The 27,805-nt window shown below is 41.0% G+C and overlaps 1 protein-coding gene and 1 long non-coding RNA gene across 5 annotated transcripts in view; one reads left to right on the top strand and one right to left on the bottom strand.

The window, feature by feature from the left end:
• Window positions 1–27,805, bottom strand: part of ark2cb (arkadia (RNF111) C-terminal like ring finger ubiquitin ligase 2Cb) — a 42,342-nt gene continuing 14,537 nt past the window's right edge. The window contains exons 2-9 of one of the 4 annotated variants that reach the window (XR_015497422.1): window positions 15,862–16,171; window positions 15,039–15,167; window positions 10,611–10,734; window positions 9,010–9,114; window positions 8,822–8,917; window positions 5,270–5,373; window positions 3,453–4,900; window positions 1–3,399 (exon numbers count right to left, since the gene is read on the bottom strand). Coding sequence is in view for 2 of the 4 variants with exons in the window: in XM_087264169.1 (XP_087120295.1) it covers window positions 4,783–4,900; window positions 5,270–5,373; window positions 8,822–8,917; window positions 9,010–9,114; window positions 10,611–10,734; window positions 15,039–15,167; window positions 15,862–16,171 (986 nt within the window). In the remaining 2 variants the exon portion in view is untranslated. Of the gene's footprint in view, window positions 4,901–5,269; window positions 5,374–8,821; window positions 8,918–9,009; window positions 9,115–10,610; window positions 10,735–15,038; window positions 15,168–15,861; window positions 16,172–27,805 lie in introns of all 4 variants that reach the window. The other 3 variants (XR_015497423.1, XM_087264169.1, XM_087264170.1) reach the window with 3 other exon arrangements.
• On the top strand, window positions 17,604–24,742 carry LOC147842495 (uncharacterized). The gene is made up of 3 exons (XR_015497484.1): window positions 17,604–18,624; window positions 18,779–19,797; window positions 21,231–24,742. It is a non-coding gene; the product is annotated as an uncharacterized LOC147842495 (long non-coding RNA).

Raw genomic sequence — 27,805 nt, 5'->3', positions numbered from 1 at the left:
TTTGAGGCATTTTCAACAGTTTATTTGAAAAAACACATACAAAAAGGGTCATATACAAGACAAGAAATTAAAAAAGAAAGAAAATTTTGGGTTAAGCTATGCAACTTTTTGCATCATCATTAGTAATAAATACAGTACAAAATCCACCAAAAGTGAATCTAAGATTTTCTTCTTCTTTTTTTCTTCTTTTTTTTTAAACGCAATATACACTTATCTAGTTATCATACATTATAATCACCAAGCTATTGCTTAAATATTGTCAATACATATTTTTCTACTTGAGCTATAAAATATTCATGTCAGAAAACATTGCGCAGTAACAGCACACAGCAGTGTCTTATACAAAGAGCCACTTCCCTTTCACTGGCAGGTTATTCAACTATTTTTTTTATTTTTATTTATTTTGTTTTATGTCAGCAGCAGAAAAACATCAGAAATATTTATGGTAAAATATTTTAACATATGTATCCATTCTCATACGCATATTAAAACCTGAGAAAGACATGCATTACAGAGCTTGTGCTTTAGGATTTCTACGGTTCAGTCTGTTAGCGAAACATGATTCTACTATTGCTTATGTCCAAAATCTGCTGGAGAGATGGATCAAATCAAGAGACTTTAAGGCTACACAGGCTAGAAACACAAATCATAAAAGATAAAGCCATCGTTTCTTCTTTTTTTTTTTTCCTATATCGGCGTATATGTTAAGTACAGGCGTATATATAAAACAATGAGCTTCTCCAGATTGATTCGTATGGCAGATAAAAGCAATTATTTCTCTGGAAAAAACAGTTATCTGCCGTATCTTGTTTAAAAAACAAAGTGTATCGGTTGATTACTATTATTATAATAAGGGGGTCGAAGCTAAATAACCTGAAATTTGACAAACATACGGCAGCTACACTAGAATGTACCACATCACAACCTGCATTAACGCATTCAGACATTTAAAGCCCCTCGTGTTACCAAGTACCGATACGAAAAGAAAGAACGCAAATGTGCTACTAACAGAGTGGGGATTAAAGAAAACTAAAATGAGCATCACTTCAAGAAATACAGCGTACAATGGCCGGCCGTAATCAAAAGTTAAAGCCAGATGGGCACAAGACAAGCAGCTATAATCAATCACAGTAAGCGCTGAACTCACTCCTCACTACTGAAAACACTGAGAAAACAGATTCACGGATCGCAGACGCTGTTCGCCGGATGCCAGTGAGAGGGCAGCAAAGCCGAGAGTGCAAAAAACAGGAGAGACATGCAAAAAAACGAACAATTCCAGTCCATTGAACAGTTTGAGCGCACAGCTGAACGACTCTTTTTGAGAATTGCATTAATGGAATGTAACCAAAAACTACAGCACCACATACTAGCACGTTTCAGCACGCCCTCATGGGCGTTTAAATTTCTTTTTTTAAGCTTGTTTTGACACTTACGCCCCTTTTTACGTACAACCGCATGCAAAGCACTCCCATTAAAGTATAGCACATGAGGTATTTATACACACGTTATTATTATGCTGACGTAAATAAATAAACCGACTTGGTTACATTGCGATACTAGTTCGGAACTTAAATACGCACCCATAGTAGGTAAAGTTAGTCATAAATTATGATTGTTAAATACTTAAGGCATTTCGACGCACGATATCATGTGTAAACTATAAAACGCAGACAGACGATGAGAAAAGATTCGAACACGAAAACAAACGCGCTTCCAACTTCCTGGCTTCCGCTCCAAGCAGCTGAACGCTTGAATTGTGTGAAAGTTGCGCAAGCGAAACAATTCGATTCATCGATATTTCATTAAACATCGGAAATGCTACAGAAAACAGTCACGTACATTAAAAGTGGTCAGTGAGCTATCGTTACGCAAAAACGAACAAAAAAGAAATGTGCGTTCCCTTGTACATTTTTTTTCCTCTCTCTTTTGGATGAAGTGCACGATACGCAAGGAAACTGAGTGCAAAAGCAGGGAAAGAGAAAAAAACAATCACACACGACCTCATCAGAGAGTGAGTGCATTACGAAAATAACCACCTAGCTACGTTAAGACAACAATAAATATCTTGTTTACGATTTTTTCCCAGCTACGTATGTCGAGAAGCCGGAGGTACCAGCCCCGCGCACAGGTTGGCAACCCTAGGAAAAAACAAACCGATGAAACAGAACAAGAACGAGCGATCGTGAAGAACAGCTTAGAAAAGTTATGTTTGGTTTACTATAAAACAAATGGCTTTACTCCCTTGTCATGTCCTCTAGAAATGGCAGCAAACAGGTTTCATGCACATTATGACTCTATTGTACGACCAAGCGAGACCACGAGTCACGGAGCGAATGGAAACACGGAGTTATGCCGATACTATTCGACGTGTGCTTGTGCTACAGGCATTAAGGTACATGTTTCACTCGTGGTGACGCATCGAGAACACAGTGTATATCGCGTAAGAAACGTCCTCATGCACGTCGACCCCTCGGCAGATTTACCCCACAGCCTCTCAACATGCATTTGGTGGATTCGTTTCCAAGCGTTGGACAAAATGCGGACTCACAGTTCATATCAAGCCTGTCCTCACGGTTACATACGGACGTCAAGCATCACCTCCAAAAGTTACAGACACGACGACGACGACAGCTTTTTACGTTTTTTAAACACAGGGTCATCACTCTACTTCTCTCGTTCACCAGCAACTTCACAAACTTAACTGTTTATTTGCAAAGTAAATGCCTTTCTTACTTGTTTCTAGTCCAAATATCTGAAATTGTGAAATCTGCAAGCATTTTCTGCATACATAAAATAACATTTTGTTTTAGAAATAATGATCGAAAATGGGTTTTTCCTTCAAACAACATAATATACCTGTAGGGTAAGAAAATAAACTAATGTTTTCAATTTGTAATGTTTGTTTTACTCATCACACGGGAAGATTGTTTATCTTTAATTTAGAAAACTATACATTTTGAGGGTACTGGAGAGGAGGATCCGGCCAACGGTTGTACCTAGGATTCAGGAGGAACAATGAGGTTTTCATCCAGGCCAGTGGTCACCAAACTTGTTCCTGGAGGGCCGGTGTCCTGCAGATTTTAGCTCCAACCCTAATCAAACACACCTGAACAAGCTGATCAAGGTCTTAATAGGTATACTTGAAACATGCAGGCAGGTGTGTTGAGGCAAGATGGAGCTAAACCCTGCAGGGACACCGGCCCTCCAGGACCAGGATTGGTGACCCCTGATCCAGGCCGTGGTACACTGAATCAGCTCTATACCCTCTTAAGGGTGCTCGAGGATTCATTGGAGAATGCCCAACCAGTCCACATGTGTTTTGTGGACTTGGGGAAGGTATTCAACTGTGTCCCTTTGTGGCATTCTGTGGAGGGTGCTCTGGGAGTGTGGGGTCAGAGGCTCTTTAAGGGCTGTCTCGTCCCCTGTATGAACAGAGTCGGCGGCTGGTTCACATTGCCGGCAATAATTCAGACTTGTTTCCGGTGCATGTTGGATTCCGGCAGGGCTGCTCTTTGTCATTAATTCTGTTCAATGTTGTTCTGTTGGCTTCATCAAACATAGACCATCAGCATGCACCGGGGCAGTTTGCTGAGTGTGATGTGGCTAGGATGAGAATCAGCACCTCCAAGTCCGAGGCCAGGGTGCTCCACCGGAAAAAGGTGTGTTGCCATCTCCAGATTGGAGGAAAGTCCTTACCCCAGGTGGAAGTGTTCAGGTATCTTGGGATTTTGTTCACGAGTGAGGGAAGGATGGAGCGTGAGATTGACAGGCAGATTGGTGCAGCGGCTGCAGTAATGCGGCCTATGTACAGGTCCATTGTGGTAAAGAAGGAGCTGAACCAAAAGGCAAAGCTCTTGGTTTACTGGTCAATCTACGTTCCTACTCTCACCTACAGTCATGAGCTTTGGGCCATGACTGAAAGGACAAGATCTCGGATACAAGCGGCCAGAATAAGTTTCCTCTGCAGGGTGGCAGGGCGAACTCTTATAGACAGGGTGAAGAGCTCTGACACCCGGGAGGAGCTCGGAGTAGAGCCGCTGCTCCTCCACATCCAGAGAAGTCAGCTGAGGTGGCTCGAGCATCTGTTTCGGATGCCTCCTGGACGCCTACCTAGGGAGGTGTTCCAGACATGTCCCACCAGAAGGAAGCCTCGGGGAAGACCCAGGACACGCTGGAGGGACTATGTCTCTCGGCTGGCCTAGGAACGCCTCAGGATCCCCCCGGAGGAGCTGGAGGAAGTGTCTGGGGAGAGGGAAGTCTGAGGTTCTCTCCTAAGACTGCTGCCCCCGCGACCCGGCCCCGGAAAAGAGGTCGAAAATAAATGAATAAAAATGAATGAATTAATTAATTTTGAAGTATTGTTTCTAAAAAACTTTCTCGTAAAACTGGACTGAAGCATTTACTAGATACCTAGATAGATTACTAGACTGCTTTGACACATTCCACATTGCTCAGAAAGCGCTACAGAAAGTGAATTTGTTATGCTCACTGATTTAGGAATCCTCAAATATTTGGACTAGAAGCAGGACAAGAACTCTAAATGAGCATTATTTTGCAGTGCACAACCAACCACGTGTAATATGTCGAACATTCGGAGAACGTTTATTCGAGATACACGTTCAGAGACCGTCCTCAGTGCTTCTCGTCTTCGCTGTTCTACATCGTCTGTTGGCTCAGAAGGCAAAGGTCAGAGGTGAGAGGTGATGGAGATGACACACATTTGGCAAAGTGCCCTCAAGAGGGGGCGAAGAAAGACGACTTCAGCTAGTGCTACACCAGACATCAGCTATCGGGCGACAGCTGCGTCTCAATGTCTACCCTGCAGATGGGACACTTCTTGTTGGTCGCCAGCCATTGGTCAACGCAAGCCTGATGGAAGAGGTGCATGCAGGGTAATCTCCTGTGAACAGAGAAACAACAACAGTGGTTGAGTTCTGGTTATTTGTGAAACAGGCGACATAACCAAATGTGGAAGCAACTTTAACCCTTTTTTCCCCGTTTTCATCCACTCTGGGCTGATTTCGAGTGTTAATTTGGCCACAGCTTTCTCTGTGTTTCAGCAAATGGGATGATTTACATATTTCTAGAAAATGCATTGGTTTTTTTTTTTTTTTGGAAAAACTCAACAACACACTTAAATGTACTACCTTTTCATTATGTTTATTATTTGTCAGCGTGGAAAAGTATATTTAGCGTTATAATTATAGTTAGCGTGCTGTGTGAACAGGCCTATAGATTTGAACTGGTTCAAAGTGGATTGTAAAACTACCTGACGTCCTCTTCATCTTCAAGCATTGAGAGACATATTGTGCATTTTTCATCCGTGTCCAGCTCCTCTTCATCCATGCCGATCTTCAGCTCCAGAGGTCTTCTCTGTGGATCACATGATCAGTCTTTTAGCACATGCTTATTTTCAAAACCAAGAGAACACCAGTTCCCCTTCGGATGGGGAAACTTCAATGCTATGTGGAAAACCTTCCACTTATGGGGAAACCCTTTTTCACATTCAGATGATTAATTTCTGACAAAAACCCATAAGTGGAAGGTTTTCCACATAGCATTTCCGTTCCCCCCCTCGGGGAACTAGGCTTACTTTAGTAACCGTAGCAATGATTAAATATTAAAGTCTGACATATTAATGCGTCCCATCACATATATTTTTTTATCATCACGTCATCTGTTCAAACTAAATCACATCACTTTACTGATGTGCATGCTGGAGTTTAAATAGCTAAACATCAACTTTGATATGAACAGCCCTGGGAGTAAGTGAGCAAGTAAAGTCCAATCCCAATTCTACCCCTTAGCCCAGGTGTCACCGACTCAGTCCCAGTCATTCCCCTCGCTGGCCAGCAGAGGTCATCATAACCGGTTTACTGACATTACGTCATTCCCTCAGACACTGATTGCCACACACCTGCTTCACATCCCACTGATTACCCACACACACATATAAGCAGCTCTAACACACACTCCAGTTGGAAATCTTGTTCTGCCTCTGCTAACATTACTGAGTGGTTCTACTCCTTGCCTGCTTTCCCCGTTGCTAACCCAGACTGTCTATCGTCCTTGCCTTGCCTGCCGCCTGTCTTGAACCCAGCCTGAATACCGAACTTGATCCTAGCTGTCTGCCTCTGACCCATGCCTGCTACATCACCCTGTGTTTGCCTGCCGCCATCCTATCGACCTATTACAACTGTGATTGATGGGAGTTCACACACTAGTACCATCTGTGTGCTCTTTATTAAACTGTGTTTAATAAATATACTGCACATGGATCCCTCTGTGTCAGACCCTTCGTTACACCAGGGCTATTCCATTGGCAATTTGTTCCGACCAATGACTGTAAAAAATATGGACGACGCGACAGCCCCTTTTCCCATTGAACGCCTTGAGGGCAAAACGCCTGCTTGACGAGCACAAACTGTCGCAAAAGACTGCTGAAATTGGAGCCTTGACATGCGCAGAAGGACTGTCTGATGGAGCCAGAGGAGGAGCCGCGAAAATGAGCGGAGTCGAGCTTCCAACCAAACGCTTTATGTAAAATCAACCACGCCCCCCGAACTTCTCAGCATGCGTTTGCTGTCATATCAACACAAATGGATGTAATAACGTTAACAAATATGAGGGTTTTATATATTCAATCTCGCCAGCTCCGGGCCGCAGCGCATAACCTACTCGCGGCGTCGCGGGCTAATTCCGGCTCGCATGCGGCAGCGCCGCATCTGGCTCGATTGACTTGGGCTGGAATCGGGCAGTGAGTCCAGGCATCCGGAGTAGGTCCAGCAGAGGTAGTCAGTCTGAGCTCTGAGGGGTAAATCTCCGGCAGGCGAGAATCTAGCTGGAACTGGCCCGAGTGTATTTTGCTATCTGGGTGGCTAGGCGTGTATCAGCAAACTAATAAAGCCAGAAAAAAGCCCTGACCTTAGCGAATAAACAGTGTTCCACCAGGATCATGTATGTCAGAAACTGTAGTTTACTGCTGAACTCATTTTGTCATGGTAAAATAACACAGAAATCGAATAATAACACTTCAGTCTCCTGCTGAAGCTCAGACGCGCTGCTTTGAGAATCTGTCAATCACAGCTGTCAATCACGATGACACGCCCAGCATTAAATTACTGCTAAAAACAAACTGTTTACAAAAATGAAGATCTGCACCTATTTCAGCACAATAACCAGTGCCTTAATCCACCAGAACCATCTTTCGGGACATTTTATTGCAAGTGTAATACATTTTTTTATTTGGGCTCAAGTCTCCTTTATTAACACGGAGGAGGCGGGCTTTATGACTTGTACTGCAGCCAGCCCCCAGGGGGCGATCTAATGGCCGAGACCTTCACTCAAACGCAGGCTTGCGGCACACTTGGTTCCGACCCTCCAAATAGTGTGACTTATGGTGCTTTCACATCTGTAGTTCGCTTCATTTGGTCCGGACAAAAGGCAAAAATGGTACAGTGATGCATTTTCTGCCGTCTTTGGGTCGTTTCCACACCACACTGCTGGCTTTGGTCCGAATCAATTGAAAAGAACCAAATTGCACTAATCTGACAAAACCCATCTCTTATTGGTTAGATGTTGTTGAATATAATTCTTAAACTGCTTATCGATTGGTCATAATTCACATGCAGGAAAATGCCAATGAAGCCCCGCAGGTAAACAAACCGGCAGACACAACATGTTGCTTTTTACTATGGAGCTACGACTGTGCCCTGCTTTAGAAAACTATACATTTCGAGAATGAAGCGCAGCCGCGACTGGAAAACAATGTTTTAATGCATCGCATCTCACTTCAGGAGGAGGCGTGAATTAATTTAGCTAAGCTGCGACATGGTCATCTATTGGAAATATCATCCATCAGCTAATGTTTTTCCCTCTCTCTTTCTCTCTCTGTTGTTAAAGCGCTGACAACAAATATTTTTCCTCCATATCCCATAATGCACAGCGCTGACTTGGTGTTTGGATTGGCTCCTTCTCTGATGATGTCAGTTTAGCCACAGTATTCTTAGCCACGCCCCTCTTACTGTTACTACAAGGTAATAATGCACAAAGTGAAAGCCCCGCCCCCTACTTAATATTCCATTTGAGTTAAAAGCATATTAACATACTGAAATGAAAGTCAAAGCAACTTCTGGTTCACATGGACCTATTATTTCCCCTTTTACAAGATGTAAAATAAGTTTCTGATGAGTGTTTAGTGAAGTTTGAGCTGAAAAAGCATGCAAATAATGCTCTCTAACTCTCTGAAACTGACCCTTTCAGGCTTTGATCCTAATTGTGGCGTTTTGCTGACTGTCGCTTTAAATTCAAATGAGATTGAGCTCTTTTTAGAAGAGGGTGGAGCTACAAATGCCAATGTGTCAGCATGATGGCAGATGTACAACAGCAGTGTGTGTGTGTGAGTGCTGGTCAGGTGTGCATGTGTGCTTCAGTGTGAGTGTGTGCTTGATGCTTCTGTCAGTCTATGTCGCTCCTGTCGCTGTTCATCTAAAACTCCACATCTATAATCCTCTTAGTCTATGCTGACATCATCTTCAGCAGCTCAAACACTCTAATGGCTAATGGACAGACGGCTGCTTCTCACTCAGGGCTGCTGTTTATGCAGAGAGAGTAGTGGGCGGGGCTTTACCTCTCTGATGACACGTACAAAGGGAGAATGTCAATCAAAGTGTTTCATTCATCAAGTCTGATTAGAACAAACACAGTTAATTCATGTTGACCATTAGAGGCTGCTGGAGATATTCACTCAATGCTGCCGCTGTGTTTAAACCCCTAATGAATGTGATATTTGCATATTAGGTCTCCTTTACACAGTTTTTACCTTTTTATACTTGTGAGGAAAGGTAAACCTCTCGATGGTGGCCTGCACGGCGCCTCTGTTCACATTTCCCAGTCTGTCCTCCAACTGCAGGAGCTCCTGGATTCAGAAGCAGACAGAAACACGTGTGAGAGATGCTGCAGAATTAGCTGTACTTTAACTGAAGCGATGATGATGATGATGATCCGCACCTCGTAACTCTCCCGCACTGCCGTCGCGTGCCGAGATGGACTGAGGCTTTGAAGAGCCAGCAGGTGTAACTGAGGATATGGATAATTTCTGATCTCATGGACCACCTGTGCACAACAACAACAGCAGTGTGAGTGGGAAATTCTCTGTTTTCCAGTTGGAGTTGCTTAACTATGTAAAATACAACAAATCCTTCAAATTTAATGATACTTAGAACTAGAGCTCGGCGATAGTGGAGAGATCTGACATTGCAAAATTTACACATATTCATTCACTCATTTTCTTTTAGGCTTAGTCCCTTTATTAATCAGGGGTCGCCAATTTATCCATCATATGTTTTACGCAGCGGATGCCCTTCCAGCTGCAACCCATGTCTGGGAAAGGCAACACATATTGCCATATGAAAATGATTTCACCAAATTAATTGAATTGCTCTATTTGGAGATAATATTCTAACCCTTTGACTGCTCCTCAACCAAACGGCTGACCATGTTTTTACTGTTTTAAATAAGGACAGTTAAAGTCATTTAAAGTATGACTGTTTTAAATAATGGACAGCATTGTTGGTTTACAAAAATAAATCTAACAACATACACTTGCTTTTGGTTTTATTGTAAAATAAAAAAACAAGAAAGCATGTTAAATGAGAATCCAAAATATTTTATGGCATTTTTTTTTTAAAGGTGATTTCATATTCAAATTTTTTTTATTTTGAATATTTTTTAAAATAAATTAGTCTTACACTTTAAATTTGTAGCTTTTTCATAGTGTATGTATTAAGCCCAGTGCTTTTACCATAAACCGAGGCTGATATGATAATATTAATAATAATAATAATAATTCCTTACATTTATATAGCGCTTTTCTGGGCACTCAAAGCACTTTACACATAGGGGGGAATCTCCTCATCCACCACCAGTGTGCAGCATCCACCTGGATCATGCGAAGGCAGTCATTTTGCACCAGACCGCACACCACACACCAGCTGATTGGTGGAGAGGAGACAGAGTGATGAAGCCAGTTATGATATGGGGAGGGTTAGGAGGCCACGATGGACAGAGGCCAGTGGGCAGATTTGGCCGGGATGCCAGGGTTAAGCCCCTACTCTTTATCAAAGGACATCCTGGGGTTTTTAATGACCACAGAGAGTCGGGACCTCGGTTTAACGTCTCATCCGAAAGACGGGATATTTTAGATATTATGGGATGTGTTGAAACAAAATGCATTGAGTTTGTTAACTAGCGACATTAGATGAGATGATCAAGTCTTCTTCTATGCAGTGCATCTGCATAAATTATAATGAATTATAAGCAAGACAGGGGCAGGGTTAGTGAAAATGTCAACAATGGAAAAGCTTCTTGAGAGCTTAGGGGAAATATTGGCCCTTACAGATGCTGAGGTCAACAGCGCGGCTGTTGCAAAACTAAACAAGCTACTGTGGCAACTGCAGGTCATCGAATAGTTAATTTTCTCAGGTATTTGAGTTTTCATTTTAATTTTGTTAAGAAAAAACTTCCATCACTTTAGGTCACTATGGATGAAAACATCTGTCATATTCCTAAATTCAAAGATAAATACTGTCAGATTAAAGACACAGACTGACCACTTGTGCGGAGGTGGTGTTTCTGGGGAAGTGATGCAGCCGTGGAGAGGTCAGGTAATGCTGATAGTGTTGAGTGAGAGGAGAGATGTGATACTGCGGCAGGCCTGGATCCACACTCAGATCCCTGAAGGAGGAAAAACACAGACCATCAGTCAATGGGTCTAAAGCTGTGATCACTTTTCATCCCATAGGCTTCCATTCATACTGTGGCAGTAAAACTTCTCTATATATTCAAAATATAAATCAACGAAAAGGAAAACAAGTGTTGTAGTGTTATATTAACTGAATTTGACACAATACCGGTTCTGTACCCTTCATTGCAAAAACAGCTGTGTATCTTGTGTGTTAGCCTAACTAATCAATAACGGCCTTTGTTGACAAAGAATTCCAGCATGAAAAATGATCATTTAGTTGTTGCAGTCCTATAATTAGCACATATTAAATCTCTGTGACATCATTAAGTCACATTGAGTCACAGTTCTAACATTTATTTTGAAACTATATGCTTGCTAAATGGCGCAGTAGGTAGTGCTGTCGCCTCACAGCAAGAAGGTCGCTGGGTCGCTGGTTCGAACCTCGGCTCAGTGGGCCTTTCTGTGTGGAGTTTGCATGATCTCCCTGCGTTCTAGTGGGTATTGTCCGTAGTGTGTGAATGTATGAGGATGTTTCCCAGAGATGGGTTGCGGCTGGAAGGGCATCCGCTGCGTAAAAACTTGCTGGATAAGTTGGCGGTTCATTCCGCTGTGGCGGCACTGGATTAATAAAGGGACTAAGCCGACAAGAAAATGAATGAATGCTTGCTAAATATGTGACATAAAGTGTGGTTTATTTATAAACTAATTTTGGGAGGATCACGTGCTTATGATTGAACACAGCTGGTACCGCATCAGCTCCGTATATTGCGCCAATCAGATGACGCAATACTCACACACTGTAAATTACCAGAGCTTTCTGCTCTACTCATCTTCATCTTGAAGAATCCTGCCTTCCACCCCTACTCCTCCTCTTCTCTGATAGGGCGGCACGGCGGCCCAGTGATTAGCATTGTTGCCTCACAGCAAGAATGCTGCAGCTTTTCTTTGCAGAGTTTGCATGTTCTTCCCGTGCTCGCATGGGTTTTACCCGGGTTTCCCAGTTTCCTCCCACCATCCAAAGACATACACCATAAGTAAATTGACTACTTCAAAATAGCATCTTAAGGCAACTCTTAGTCAGATATATCCCAGCACGCTCACAAGCAGGGGAGTTCTCGAGACCTATTGGCTCAGACCAGCGCCGGAGTGGGACTCCTTTTCAGCCCTGGAGTTTAAGCAGGCACGTGCACACATAGGGCTCAACCTGTGCAGTGCACATGCCCCCCCCCCCCCCCCCCCCCCCCCGATCTTTAGTTCTTGCTTGACACCACCCCCCCATTCCAAAAATTTTTATCCTGCACATCCATAGATATATACACTAGATATCGCATAGGGACCCTGAGCATGCGTCAATAGCGCCGCCACATTGGTACAGTGCTCCCAGGACAAATGTCATTCAACTGCACTAGTCAAGACAGTGTTATTACATGAAGATGCGGGACTTTAGTGCTGTCTACGGGTGTAGTAACGAGCAAACAGAGAAAACAAAGCACAAAGGCAGAACATTTCATAGGTAATATTCAGTTTTTTCTGTTTTTGTATGTTCTGAACTTTAGTGCTAATCAGGTAACGTTATTGATGATAACAGACACACTGCATTCACCATACGGCAAAGCAGCTCCAACTCGCACTAAACACTCGGCTTATGCTAGTTTTGTTGAATAAAATCAGCAAACAATGCAAAAGAAACATGACAACGAGATGCTGCGCTGGCAGAAACTTGTGTTATTGTCGGCTAACGTTAGTGAAAGAGTCGTTCATAACAGAGATTCATTCACAAACGAATCGCTCCCTCCGTCAGTATGAGCAAGGAAAGCAGGAGAGGAGCTGTGTTTCAGGACATGATTAGATCAAATTTAACAGGGAGGGTGAATAGTACATTTCTGTACACACAAACACAAGCTGTGTGTCAGGAATGCCCGTGCGGTCACTGATCCATCAATGTAGAAAAGTGATGTAAAATTATAATTTTCGTAATTAGAAAAAAACATTACACACTAACATCCAGGAAAACTCCCGATCATAGATATATGTGAATATGTGTATATCTCTGGCTTTGGATGGCCACAGTCCTCCACTGTACCTTGGTCCCGCATTCATTTCAAAGGAGCGCTACCCTGTAGCAAGATGGTGGTGCTATTGACGCATTCCGTACAATAGACAACAATAGGCCAGGCGACATCCAGTGTACATATCTATGCTGCACATGCCCCTAGGAAGGTCTCTGCACAGGGTTGAGTTTAAGCCTTACACCGGCCCACCTCAGTTCACGACTGTCTATGTAAAAATAAGGTCATTTCCAATTCAGATTCTATAGACACTATCACGTCTTTTTCAAGAAAACAGCTGCTTTAGAACTTTAAGTCTTCAACAACCCTAACAGGATTATATGTCTTAACAATAAAAATGAAAAAATAAAAGGTTCGAACACGGGTCGGCGGCATCGGAACGCAACGTGCTGACCGCTGGACCACAATGGCGCTGTTACAGGGGTGCGGTTGGGATAAAAAATTAATAGAGCTGCGGCAAAATAATGAATAATAAGAGTGAGGCTACGGTCAAATAAATAAATAAATAAATGAAGAAAAGTGCAACTGCTGAGAGTGCAAGTAGCAAGGGACACCGGCCCTCGCGGTCAAAAAAACAGACCTCTCCCGGTCCTCCAGATTAGCCAATCTTGGCCTGGCTTACGCCGCATTACACTAATGCGCTTTAGTTTGAAAATGCATAAGGTTTGCTACGGTTAAGCAATCCGTCCACACTACACCTGAGTTTTCGAGCGCCGAAAATGGAGAGTTTTGGAAACACTGGAGAGGCCGTTTTCATTCTGAAATGTTGCTGCTCCGTCTCAGTGTTAATGAGGGAAAACTGAGACATCTGAATACGGAGGCGGGGCTGCTGAGATTCGCTACCTCATTGGGGCTTTTGTGTCATTACGTATCCTTCTCTTATTCGTCAAGCCTCTATCACATGACTATAACACATGGCTTTAACGCTACCGGATGACAGCAGAGCAGCCTTCACTGTAAACAACAACATGGGCACAAAAATGGGAGCGTTGTTTGCACTATTGTCTGTTTTAGGTGCCATTGTGCAGTTATTCATTTGTTACGTTTAGTAACAACTCGACCTCGTCGTCTGTCCACAAAAATACCTCTCTTGCTTTCTTTGCCATCGCGTTCATTGTTCAACCGCCGTTTGTTGACTTACAATAACCAAATACCGAGCGAGACACATGCTTCCTGTTTATACTCGAACGCGCATGTGTAACGGAGGCCAGCTATTAGGTGCTGTGCAGGTAAACCTCACTCCTCTGAGCTCTAAAGGTGCTCTAGCGACAGACTCTAGAGGTCATGATCTTTAGCCTCCTTGTTAGAGCAACCGAATCCCATGCGGAAGGTCGCCGGCGGGGTTACACATGCCCAGAGTGCGTGAATGGTCACTTGATATACGTTTTTGGTGGCATAGTGTGGACGGAGATACGTTCAGAAACGCTAGGTGAAAAGCTAGTTTGGACGCGGATAATTTTTTATCTGAAACGCCGTTTTAAAACTAAAACGCACTAGTGTAAACGGGGCCTCAGACTCTCCTCCCGGGAGGGACCCCCGGGCTCAAGGATATTCTGAGCTCAGGGCTCTCTCCCGGGACAGCATGCCTAATACACTTTACTACCAATCATCAGCTAAGTGTGAACTCCTGAAATGGTATTTCAAGAGTTCCAACTTAGATTTGCTTGGCGTTAATAGCAGGTTTGGCATGCTGTCCCGGGAGAGAACTCTGAGATCAGAGATACTTGAGCCCAAGGCTCCCGCCTGGTAAATAAGCATATAAAGGGATCTGAGATCAGGTAGGTCTCAAAAGCTGGCCTTAGAAAAGGGAGGAACAGGAGGAGATAGGGTGGAAGGGGGGATTCTTCCAGCAAAGATAGAGCAGTAGGGAAAAACAGTACATTTATTGTAAGTTTGGATCACTCTGATTGGATTATTACTGAATACAGATGAGAAGCCAGTCGTGCTCATATCATATCACATGCTTCTCTCGAAATTTAATCCCCTAATCTCACATTAGAAGCATTTGACACTGAATAAAGCACATAATCAGTACCGAGGTGATTAAGTGAAGTTTATGCTGTAGTTCTGCTGTGACTTTGCAGGAATAGAAAGTCTATTGAAATTTTGCGTGTGGGTTAGGACAATACTCCTTTCAATATGAAATATTGAGCTTTTATTGCATCACAGTGTCGTGTCGTGTGTATTCAGGACACAGTGTTAGCCACAGTTGAATACACACGTACCAGTCTGTTCCTTCTGCAAGGTAGCGTGGCTGCTGTGGTACCGGTGGGGGAATGTGAATGGATGGAGGATATTCATACGGCGGCCGCAGCGTCTGTGGATGGGGAAGGGTTCTGTCTGGAGCATGTCTGCTGGGGAGAATCACAATCAAATACTTTACCGTTGCTCAAAAACACTCAGTGGGATTCTCTTCCCCATCTTAAAGCCTAAAATGAAACCAAGTTTTTAAAAATAAAGTATGTACATTTCAAGTCAGAATTATTAGCCTGCCTTTCAATTTTTTTTCTTTTTTGAATATTTCCCAAATGATGTTTGACAGAGCAAGGACATTTTCACAGTATGTCTGATAATATTTGTTCTTCTGGAGAAAGTCTTATTTGTTTTATTTCGGCTAGAATAAAAGCAGTTTTTAATTTTTTAAACACCATTTTAAGGTCAATATTATTAGTCCCTTTAAGCTAATTTTTTTGGATAGTCTACAGAACAAACCATCATTATACAGTAACTTGCCTAATTACCATAACCTACCTAGTTACCCTAATTACCCTAGTGAAGCCTTTAAATGTCACTTTAAGCTGTATAAAAGTGTCTTGAAGAATATCTAGTGTAATATTGTGTACTGTAATCATGGCAAATATAAAATGTTATTAATTAGTAATGATTTATTAAAACTATTATGATTAGAAATGTGTTGAAAAATCTCTCTGTTAAACAGAAATTGGGGGAAAAAGTAAACAGGGGGTCTAAATGTTCAGGGTGATAATAATTCTGACTTCAACTGTATGTGTCCATGGCCAAACAGTAACAGTGTAAAAGCAGCTGTACCTGGGCTGTGGAAGTATCCGCCGGTGCTGCGCCTCCAGGATCTGCTGCTGGATGAGGTATTGCTGGTGTAAAGCCTGAGGTAGGAAGGGTGGGGCCGGGATGTCCTGAAAGGGTGGCGCTGGTATGTGGTTGAGGGAGGGGTGTAGCGCCGCGGTGGGCTGGTGCGCGGGGCCCAGGTGATGGCTCATTCCCGTCTGAGATTGTCCTGGATGGGGCATTGGGAAATCAACAGGGATCTGGGCCTGCGGGCCTACGTGGAAATGCCGGCAAGAGGTAGCATGACTGTGCTGATGCCTGTTAAAATGAGATCCTGCAACAACAACCACATCACAGTGAATTAAGCATGGGATTACACCACTGCTGAAGCCTGAACTGATGTGATGGGAAACCATGAGTGAATCATGTTTGTTTTGCTTCAGTTTTCAGGTGGACTGTGTTTGGGATTGGGAATTTAGTTATTCATTATATGAACTGACATAGTTTCAATGTTTACGAATGGCTATGTCAAGCTGCTTTGACACAATCTACATTGTAAAAGTGCTATAGAAATAAACATGAATTGATTTATATAAATATACAGGCTTTTTCATGGCTTAAAATAAGGGAGGATGGTTGGATGGACAAACGTCTTGCTACTTGAAATGAACAGATTTTGCTTTATTCTTGTAATCTTAAAGTGAAGCATTATCTTATTTTAAAAAAAAAGCTCATATTAAATGTAATTAAATGCATCATCAGTGCCTGAGCATCACTTGGGGACTGTAGGTAGCTATGACCGCCTGCCAGATTTCTGTCCAGATTTGATGGAGGTGGCCGCCTTGTAACTCTCTATCCAGGAAAAACCCTGACATATATTAATAGGTAACTTACGCTGGTTCTCTTTATTAATTGATGTAAATATCAAGACATGAAACTTTTGTTTTTAGTTCCATCTACTTTCTGACCTCTTAATTGGTTTTTAGCATAACAGAATATGTCACATGGCACACATCAACGTCATTATATTAAAGGCTCCTTCACAAGAATGATGACTATTATTAGCATCCATACTAATCCACAATGCGGTTCAGTTTATTATTTTGTTAAAGGTCTTGTTAAGTCCTTCTAAACGGGATGGATTCTGATTGGCTGTCATTGTTTTTGTTGTTCTTCAGCCGGAACAGAATGATCCCAACAGTGGTGGTTCTAGTTTAAATGAAACCCTGGGCGAACCACCCTACCCCATACCTCCACCCCCCTTAAATTATCAGATTTATTTATAATAAATATAACAATTTATTTATTTATTTATTCTAAATAAATACAATTATTATTATTATACAAGTATTATTCTAAATAAATAGCAGAAATCAATACTAAATGTTACTGGAAAACAATTCAACAACTGAAGTCATATGCTAAGATCACTTAAGAAATCTTTTGCATGAATATTATAAAAAAAATATATGTTTTATAGAATTATCTGTGGTCTTAGACCTGACTCATGGCCAAGAATTAATGTTATGAAGTCTTACCCCCCTGACTCTTTATCCCTCCTTCCTGCTTTCAAGCTTAGTGAAAATAACATCATGATCATCATCATATGATATAAACTTTAGTTTTGTCGACTTGCAAAACTCACTGCGTGCCGACTCCTCTGCACAAAAGGCTGATACTCTGGTTTCACGCCGCATGAGTGGCGTGTATTATATCGGCGTGCGTGTAAACAACCGGGAGAGCATGAGGTGCGCGGGAATGCTTTTCTGCACGCATGCGCCAGTTTGCTTTCACCAGCATTATTTCAGTTGCACATAAAGAAGGCGTGCAAAAGATGCCAACTGTGAACGGCCTCTAACATCTTTATTCTAGGATTGCGACTCTAAGTTAATACACTTGCTTAAAGTAAATCGTATTCCAATGCTTTAACTTTGGGATGTTTCTTTTTTTTTTTTTTTTTGCACCGTCTCTGTGTGTCGCCCCCTGGGCGATTGTCAATATTGCCCATGCCTAAATCCACCACTGGATCCCAATGATAAGGTGGAATTATCAATAATTAAAAATTAAAAATATTTTGTTTAGAAACTTACACTGATAGGATTCCACTGTGGACGCCCTCTTGTGGTCAGCTGCAGAAATTCATTTGGTGCACAATCTCTCACAGTGCATTATGGGTATTTTCTAGCCATTGATTGACTGAGTGCACTTCAGAATGCCCACTATTGTAATGGATACCACTGGCACTGGCTGCTCTCTCAAGTAGTGCACTGTTTAAGGGTATAATGAATGGTTGCAGATACAAGTGTTTTCTACCAAGACAATCCAGGGTGGTAAAATTGATGGCATCTAGTGTCTGAATATTGTGCAGGTTAGTGTATACTCCATCAGCTGCTTTAGTTTCTGTCAGCTTTGTGTTTTTGTCTGTTTGTCTCCATTTAGTGTCTGAATAATGCGCAGGTTAGTGTATACTCCATCAGCTGTTTTAGTTTCTGTTGTGTTTTTGACTGTCTCCATCTAGTGTCTGAATAATGTGCAGGTTAGTGTATACTCCATCAGCTGTTTTAGTTTCTGTTGTTTTTGACTGTTTGTCTCCATCTTGTGTCTGTATATTGCGCAGGTTAGTGTATACTCCATCAGCTGTTTTAGTTTCTGTTGTGTTTTTGGCTGTTTGTCTCCATCTAGTGTCTGAATAATGTGCAGGTTAGTGTATACTCCATCAGCTGTTTTAGTTTCTGTTGTTTTTGACTGTTTGTCTCCATCTAGTGTCTGAATAATGCACAGGTTAGTGTATACTCCATCAGCTGCTTTAGTTTCTGTCAGCTTTGTGTTTTTGACTGTTTGTCTCCATCTAGTGTCTGAATAATGTGCAGGTTGGTGTATACTCCATCAGCTGCTTTAGACTGTTTGTCTCCATCTAGTGTCTGAACAATGAGCAGGTTAGTGTATACTCCATCAGCTGTTTTAGTTTCTGTTGTGTTTTGTGTTTTTGACTGTTTGTCTCCATCTAGTGTCTGAATAATGTGCAGGTTAGTGTATACTCCATTAGCTGTTTTAGTTTCTGTTGTGTTTTTGACTGTTTGTCTCCATCTAGTGTCTGAATAATGCGCAGGTTAGTGTATACTTCATTAGCTGTTTTAGTTTCTGTTGTGTTTTTGGCTGTTTGTCTCCATCTAGTGTCTGAATAATGTGCAGGTTAGTGTATACTCCATCAGCTGTTTTAGACTGTCTCCATCTAGTGTCTGTATATTGCGCAGGTTAGTGTATACTCCATCAGCTGTTTTAGTTTCTGTTGTGTTTTTGACTGTTTGTCTCCATCTAGTGTCTGTATATTGCGCAGGTTAGTGTATACTCCATCAGCTGTTTTAGTTTCTGTTGTGTTTTTGACTGTTTGTTTCCATCTAGTGTCTGAATAATGCGCAGGTTAGTGTATACTCCATCAGCTGTTTTAGTTTCTGTTGTGTTTCTGACTGTTTGTTTTCATCTAGTGTCTGAATAATGCGCAGGTTAGTGTATACTCCATCAGCTGTTTTAGTTTCTGTTGTGTTTCTGACTGTTTGTTTTCATCTAGTGTCTGAATAATGCGCAGGTTAGTGTATACTCCATCAGCTGTTTTAGTTTCTGTTGTGTTTTTGACTGTTTGTTTCCATCTAGTGTCTGAATAATGCGCAGGTTAGTGTATACTCCATCAGCTGTTTTAGACTTCTCCATCTAGTGTCTGTATATTGCGCAGGTTAGTATATACTCCATCAGCTGTTTTAGTTTCTGTTGTGTTTTTGACTATTTGTCTCCATCTTGTGTCTGTATATTGCGCAGGTTAGTGTATACTCCATCAGCTGTTTTAGTTTCTGTTGTGTTTTTGGCTGTTTGTCTCCATCTAGTGTCTGTATATTGCGCAGGTTAGTGTATACTCCATCAGCTGTTTTAGTTTCTGTTGTGTTTTTGGCTGTTTGTCTACATCTAGTATCTGTATATTGCGCAGGTTAGTGTATACTCCATCAGCTGTTTTAGTTTCTGTTGTGTTTTTGGCTGTTTGTCTACATCTAGTGTCTGAATAATGCGCAGGTTAGTGTATACTCCATCAGCTGTTTTAGTTTCTGTTGTGTTTTTGACTGTCTCCATCTAGTGTCTGTATATTGCGCAGGTTAGTGTATACTCCATCAGCTGTTTTAGTGTCTGTTGTGTTTTTGGCTGTTTGTCTCCATCTAGTGACTGAATAATGTGCAGGTTAGTGTATACTCCATCAGCTGTTTTAGTGTCTGTTGTGTTTTTGGCTGTTTGTCTCCATCTAGTGACTGAATAATGTGCAGGTTAGTGTATACTCCATCAGCTGTTTTAGTTTCTGTTGTGTTTTTGACTGTTTGTTTCCATCTAGTGTCTGAATAATGCGCAGGTTAGTGTATACTCCATCAGCTGTTTTAGTTTCTGTTGTGTTTTTGACTGTTTGTTTCCATCTAGTGTCTGAATAATGCGCAGGTTAGTGTATACTCCATCAGCTGTTTTAGACTGTTTCCATCTAGTGTCTGTATATTGCGCAGGTTAGTGTATACTCCATCAGCTGTTTTAGTTTCTATTGTGTTTTTGACTGTTTGTTTCCATCTAGTGTCTGAATAATGCGCAGGTTAGTGTATACTCCATCAGCTGTTTTAGTTTCTGTTGTGTTTTTGACTGTCTCCATCTAGTGTCTGAATAATGCGCAGGTTAGTGTATACTCCATCAGCTGTTTTAGTTTCTGTTGTGTTTTTGACTGTTTGTTTCCATCTAGTGTCTGAATAATGCGCAGGTTAGTGTATACTCCATCAGCTGTTTTAGTTTCTGTTGTGTTTTTGACTGTCTCCATCTAGTGTCTGTATATTGCGCAGGTTAGTGTATACTCCATCAGCTGTTTTAGTGTCTGTTGTGTTTTTGGCTGTTTGTCTCCATCTAGTGACTGAATAATGTGCAGGTTAGTGTATACTCCATCAGCTGTTTTAGTTTCTGTTGTGTTTTTGACTGTTTGTTTCCATCTAGTGTCTGAATAATGCGCAGGTTAGTGTATACTCCATCAGCTGTTTTAGTTTCTGTTGTGTTTTTGACTGTCTCCATCTAGTGTCTGAATAATGCGCAGGTTAGTGTATACTCCATCAGCTGTTTTAGTTTCTGTTGTGTTTTTGACTGTTTGTTTCCATCTAGTGTCTGAATAATGCGCAGGTTAGTGTATACTCCATCAGCTGTTTTAGACTGTTTCCATCTAGTGTCTGTATATTGCGCAGGTTAGTGTATACTCCATCAGCTGTTTTAGTTTCTATTGTGTTTTTGACTGTTTGTTTCCATCTAGTGTCTGAATAATGCGCAGGTTAGTGTATACTCCATCAGCTGTTTTAGTTTCTGTTGTGTTTTTGACTGTCTCCATCTAGTGTCTGAATAATGCGCAGGTTAGTGTATACTCCATCAGCTGTTTTAGTTTCTGTTGTGTTTTTGGCTGTTTGTCTCCATCTAGTGTCTGTATATTGCGCAGGTTAGTGTATACTCCATCAGCTGTTTTAGTTTCTGTTGTGTTTTTGGCTGTTTGTCTCCATCTAGTGTCTGAATAATGTGCAGGTTAGTGTATACTCCATCAGCTGTTTTAGTTTCTGTTGTGTTTTTGGCTGTTTGTCTCCATCTAGTGTCTGAATAATGTGCAGGTTAGTGTATACTCCATCAGCTGTTTTAGTTTCTGTTGTGTTTTGTGTATTTGACTGTTTGGCGCCATCGTAAGTCTGAATAATGCACTCCGTCAGCTCTTATCCCTGCTGTCAGCTTTATGATTAATTAAAGAATAAACTATTATGGCTCAGAACAATATTTTTTGTCTATTTTGTAAGTTTTACACAGTAGCTGTGTAATAAGCGGGATAAATTACATCCAGGGTGGATGTTTTTGCAGAATAAACCCTTAATTCTTTTACAAATGGGCTGCGCTTCTTATCAGGCTGCTGATCAACCTGTCAGGCTTTATTTTGAGATAACAACCTCCTGCATTTTATCCCTGACTTATAGCATGTTTCTTAAATATCTGCAAAAATACAGTATTTTTATTCTCTAGAGAAGAGTCGAAAGCTTACATAGAACACCCTTCATTTGTGTATTACTTTTATTTCTTAGGTTAAATTTCCAATTCATTCATATTAGTTTCTTGATCAATCAGTTCTAAACAATCTTCACTGGTTTAGAGAAACATTCATGCATATATTAGGCTTCAAACTGAATTGAGCACTGTATTTTCCCTAGCAGTGAAAGCCTACAGTTTAGCGAACATTACAAGCAGAAAAGAGTCTGAATCCTGGAATCCACAGCTGTGTGAAGCTCTCAGCCAAATCTTTGAGTGAGCAGTAAATGTCTGGGTAAACAGCTGTTAGCCTGTCACACATTATCAATGGAGAAATGTGCCTTTTCCAATGACAGAACTTTGGATAAGTGTGTGGGAACTATTTTTCATAGCAGTATCTTTATGCACCAAATTTCAAAGCCAATGACATCCCAGCGCATGGGAAGTGATTCAGCCTAAAGTAGGACATCTTAAATCAACATCCCCTGTGTTGGTTCTGGAATCGCAATCACAGCCTTAATTTTATATCCAACAATAAAATCACACACTCCTGAAATGGCTGACTGTTGAAGCCGTTAACCCTGTGTGTGCTCTTGGGTCGTTTTCATCCTCTCTGGGTTGATTTTGAGGCTTAATTTGGCCTCCGCTTTCTCTGTGTTTCAGCAAATGGGATGATTTTGCTGAAAAAAAATCTTTTTTTGACACATATTTTGCTTGGGAATTTTTCAAAAAACTCAACAATACACTCTATTCAGATTGACTCTCCTTTGGTGATGTTGGTGCTGTTTTTGACCCATTGACTTCCATTATAATCACATTTGTTAATAGCTAAGCCAGTGTATAATCATGCATTCTGGATTGTTGCTGATGTTCTCTGTTGGGATTAAGAAGCACAATTTTACCTGTTTTATCTGTTAAAGTGCCTTGTTTCTGCCTTTTATATAACAGTATACATATAGTTTGTGTGTGTGTGTGTGTGTGTGTGTGTGTGTGTGTGTGTGTGTGTGTGTGTGTGTGTGTGTGTGTGTGAGGTACCGGTCCTGTACATTTGGGGGCCCTAAGCAGAATCGTTTTGGGCTCCTTCCTTGCTCTAAAAAGTGCATCCTTGCCGGCCCACGATGATTATATTGCTTATTAAATACAATCAATGAAACAGAAAAGTAAAGCCTAAATTCTTCTACTTAACAACTGTCTGAATGATTTGGACATTTTAAAACTGCGCAATTTTTGTCAACTATCAGCTTCAAAAATGAAGAATTAAACAGGTTTTAATAAAGAGACCAGTGATTCCTTAGCATCCTTCTGGAGTGTTTAAAGAGGTGGTCCACTACGATATCATATGTTCAACTGTAGCTGATGTGTAATGTAGCTGTGTGAACATAACCAGCATCTCTCAGAATCTCTGAGTGTAATTCGCTCAAAGTTGAATGCAAAGAGAGACTATGGCTTTTGCAGACTTAGCTTAGCAAAGCCTACAGCAAACGAAGTTTCGGGACTACAAAAAAATACATTCGGGCTAATGATGTCATACACCCTAAAGGGGCGTGGCCAGAGGCGCTGTAATCTTATGACAGAGACACTATCTGGCGATGTAATGCTGATTGAATTGAATTTTCTTTTGACTGATTTTAGACAAGCTGTACAAAAATACAAGTATCCCATACATTTTGAAATAAAAAACTGTCGAGGATAAAAACACAATGAAGCCCTGGGCTTGTTTATATTGTGGTCCTCGCTGTTAAATAAAACAAAGTATGGCTTAAAAAATAGATGATGCATAAAGCAAACAGCGCCTCCACATTTTAAAACAGGAACTAAATTATTCACAGATACATTTAATCCTTCATTCATTCATTCATTTCTCAATTCCTCATCTCTATTTATCAGGGGTCGCCACAGCGGAATGAACCACCAATTTATCCAGCCCGTTTTACACAGAGGATGCCCTTCGACACACTATTCACAATACAATAACACATGAAAATGAAACGGCGAAGCAGTGGCGCAGTAGGTAGTGCTGTCGCCATACGGCAAGAAGGTCCCTGGATCGTAGTTTCGAGCCTCGGCTCAGCTGGCATTTCTGTGTGGAGTTTGCATGTTCTCCCTACGTTCGTGTGGGTTTGCCTCCGGTTTCCCTAACAGTCCAAGGACATGCAGTACAGGTAAATTGGGTTGGCTAAATTGTCCGTAGTGTGTGTGGATGTTTTCCAGATATTTGTGGCTGAAAGAGCATCCGCTGTATAAAAATGTGCTGGATAAATTGGTTCATTCCGCTGTGGCGACCCTGGATTAATAAAGCCGACAAAAAAATGAATGAATGAATGAATAAAAATAAAACATCATCATCCACCATACAAACTAATTATCCTCATCAAACAACCATCTTTTAATCGCTTTTTTGAAGCTCTTTAATTCTTTTATTTCTTTGATCGGTTTTGGTCATTTGTTTCACATGATTGCACTTGTATATAAGACATATTTCCCCCTGCTAGACTTCTACATTTAAATAAGCAAATATTAAAATCCCAACCCCTAGTACTGTATAAATGGTGTCGCCTTACCATTTGAAAATAGTACACATTATTAAACACTTTACTCACCATTTGCAGTTTTAAAAAACACACTCTTTTACTAACAGTTAACATGTCTAATTCTTTAAAAAGCTCTTTGTGCAAATGTGCTCTTGGATGAATTTGTAAAATTATTCTTACTCATTTGTTTAGTGCCTTTTTGCAGTTTTTCCTCCATACTCTGTGAGCAGCTACTATACCAAAATGAGGAATCATAATCAAAGTGTGGTTGAATGCAAGCTCCTGTCAATAATTTTTAAAGAAAGAACATCCAACAGATCAGCTTGCCTTGCTAGGAACCAAATTTTTCCACACATCTTCATAAAACCTTTCTTGACGTAACATCTGCTGATCATTTATTATCTATTAAACGTCCTTAACGATCTGCACATTATGTTAGCTGACCAATCAGAGCCTCTTGAGGGCGAGCTTTTAGAGGAACTAGGAAATATGACAGTCGTTTTCATCTTAGCTAAGTAGCTGTAAGTAGCTTTATTTCTAAAAAGATATATGAAAAAATAAGGTGATTTTCTACAAGTGAAGCATGAGCACACATTGCTTTGCACCCCATAAACACAACCAAGCCTTAAAAATACTATCTGGACCACCTGTTTAAAGCATATTCTATTAATTTAGCAAACATTTTGAAGATCATTACTCTGTAGTATTGATTCTGAACTCATTAAAAAACAATTAACATTAATGCAAAGGTTGACCCATAAAAAATAACCGAATAAGCAAATATTATAAAGTAAATATGAAAAAATATGAATAAATATAATAAGAAAAAGGGGAGCAACAAATACTTTGTTAATGTTAAAACCCAAACACAAACTTTATTATTCCCCAGTCTCCTTCCCTGTTTGTTACATCTGAGATGCAGGGAAACATGTCTCAGGAAAAATATTACCGACATGTAAAACGTTGACGATGTTTATTGATCTGTAATTGCCTACTTTTGATGAACGTCATGTCTATAATATCATCATTAGCACTTAAAAGCGATGCTGAAAATGATTTTGTGCTTGACTCTTCTCATCGTCAATTTTTCCCTCAGTTCTTCTACGCCTGCAGAATAGCGTTAGTTTCATGATATTTTTGCAGTCCAATTTCCAAAATAAATTAGGTATATACAGTAATGGGGCAGGCGATGACTCAAAGGCCCTTGCTGTGTCTGTGCACAGATTCGCGTTCTTGTGGTGACCGCTCGGTCGCACAGGTTACATTGGTAGAACAAACTCGGACCATGAGAACACAGAACGCATCTGAGAAATGAAGTGCTGCGAGTTTCCTGGCTGTTGATCACATGACCTTTACATTAGAACAATTTTAAGTTTTAAAAAATCATGATTTTTTTTTCTTTTCAGTGAAAATGTATAAATATTTAGGTACTAGAGCACTGTCAATGAAGATCATTTGTAAAATGCAAATAACGATTTCAGCAAGGAAACAGCTCGCAACATTAGTGGGTTGTGGGGGCCCCCTAGTGGCAGCAGGGCCCTAAGCTGCTTAGTTCGAGTAGGGTCTGTCTGCAGAGCGCAAGACAGGGGTGTAACATGAAGAGGCCTTAAGGCACATTTATACTTCTGCGTCAAGTGCACTTGATGCTACGTGTTGACGCATAGCCCTACGCTGTGGACGTCGGCGTCACTGACGCGTACCTCTCAAAAAATGTAACTACACGTCGCAACGCAGCGTAGCGCAAGCTCTGTGATTAGTCGGCTTGGTAGCGCTTATAAGTCTGGGCGGGACCGATAGCGGCGAGAGCCCGATGGAGCGAGTGTTTACAAGTGTGAAGTCCCATGACGGAGATCTGGGGTCTGTTCTTCGTACCTCGCTTAAATGATCTAAGATGATTTGGCAGATCCTGGATCTTTTAATCTTGATAACTGATCTCTCGCTAATTTGGTTCTTCAAACAAGTTCGCGAATTAGATTAGAATGTCTGGATGAACTGATCTCGCTGCGTGTGTTGTGAAGGACAGATCTATCCATCCTCGAAATCATGATCAGCAATGCAACGATTGGCTGACGGCACAGCAGCGTAATGACATCATCTGATTAATAATTAATTATCCATGTGAGCAAAATTACATCAAATTAGCAGTAAACGGTTTGTTAAATATGACACGCAAGAACTTTCCACATTTGTTGTGAGCTGCAGGCTTTACACTTTCATGTGTCGAGTATTCATCATGTATTTCAATGCAAATCAGTGTATTTAGTTCTACATTTAGAAAATATTTTCTTTATTATAGTAGCCGTTTTTTAATCTGTGTAAAGAATAACTGGTTGTTTACAAAAGCATTTTGATATTGGTAAAGGCGTCTGCAACTTTTGTGAAGCATCAAATCACCGGCATATTAACTATCAAAACATGTTTATGACTGCATAAATGTATTATTGCTTTAAAAAAAGTCACATATTGTGCATTTCTATCACACAATTTGTACTAAAGCGATCTAAAAAGTTCATATCAATAAGTTTTCTCCTTGCACCACCAGGTGGCAGTCTTTGTACTTTCATTTCGAGGGTGCAGATTGCATACGTTTTAATAATATGTATAACTTTATTTATTTTATGAATGACTATAACTTTATATATATAGTTTAATAATATGTACCATTTTCCGAAGTGTAAATAACTACTACTGTAAGAATTCGGAGCATACTTTCTCTATTATCTTTGCTTGAACTGAGCCAATCTAATCCTGTTTATATGAATTGAACCTGCTCTCGATCAGGTTTGACCTAGCAGAACTGTTGCTATGACAACAACTCTCGGATCAGCTTTGAAGAACGAAACGATCCTGGATCATGTCAAATCGTCAATATCCAAATCCAGCTAACTGAGTAATCCACGTACGAAGAACGGACCCCTGGATGGAAAGTTTTGTTTTGTGTTAACCTCATAGTTAAAGTTGTTGCACGTTCCTGCCTCAAAATGAGCGAGTTTGAGCCACTTGTACATTCAGGAATCATTCAGAAAAAAAAAACAACAGCTAAGAAACTCGACACAGAAGAACATTTACACCTCACTGCCAACTAGTGCTTCGGAAGTGTAAATGCAGACCAACAGAGACAGCGCGCACAAGTATAAATGCACAGCTACGCACGTTGCATGCGCCGTGGGTTACGTCGGTCACTTGATGCAGAAGTATAAACTAGGCTTTAGGGGCGTAACGTAGTTCGTTATGGCCCGTTTCCACTGAATGGTACAGTGCGGTTCGGTTTGGTATGCTTTTATGGCCGTTTCCACTGTCAATAAGCGTACCAAATCAAACCGTACCGTGCCACTTTTTCAGCACCCTTGCAAAATGGTACCAAAAACAAGAAA

This window comes from Danio rerio, chromosome 8 (genome assembly GCF_052040795.2).
Source record: "Danio rerio strain M-AB ecotype USA chromosome 8, GRCz13ab, whole genome shotgun sequence".
Taxonomy (NCBI): Eukaryota; Metazoa; Chordata; class Actinopteri; order Cypriniformes; family Danionidae; genus Danio; species Danio rerio.
This window is presented reverse-complemented; position numbering and strand designations above follow the sequence as displayed.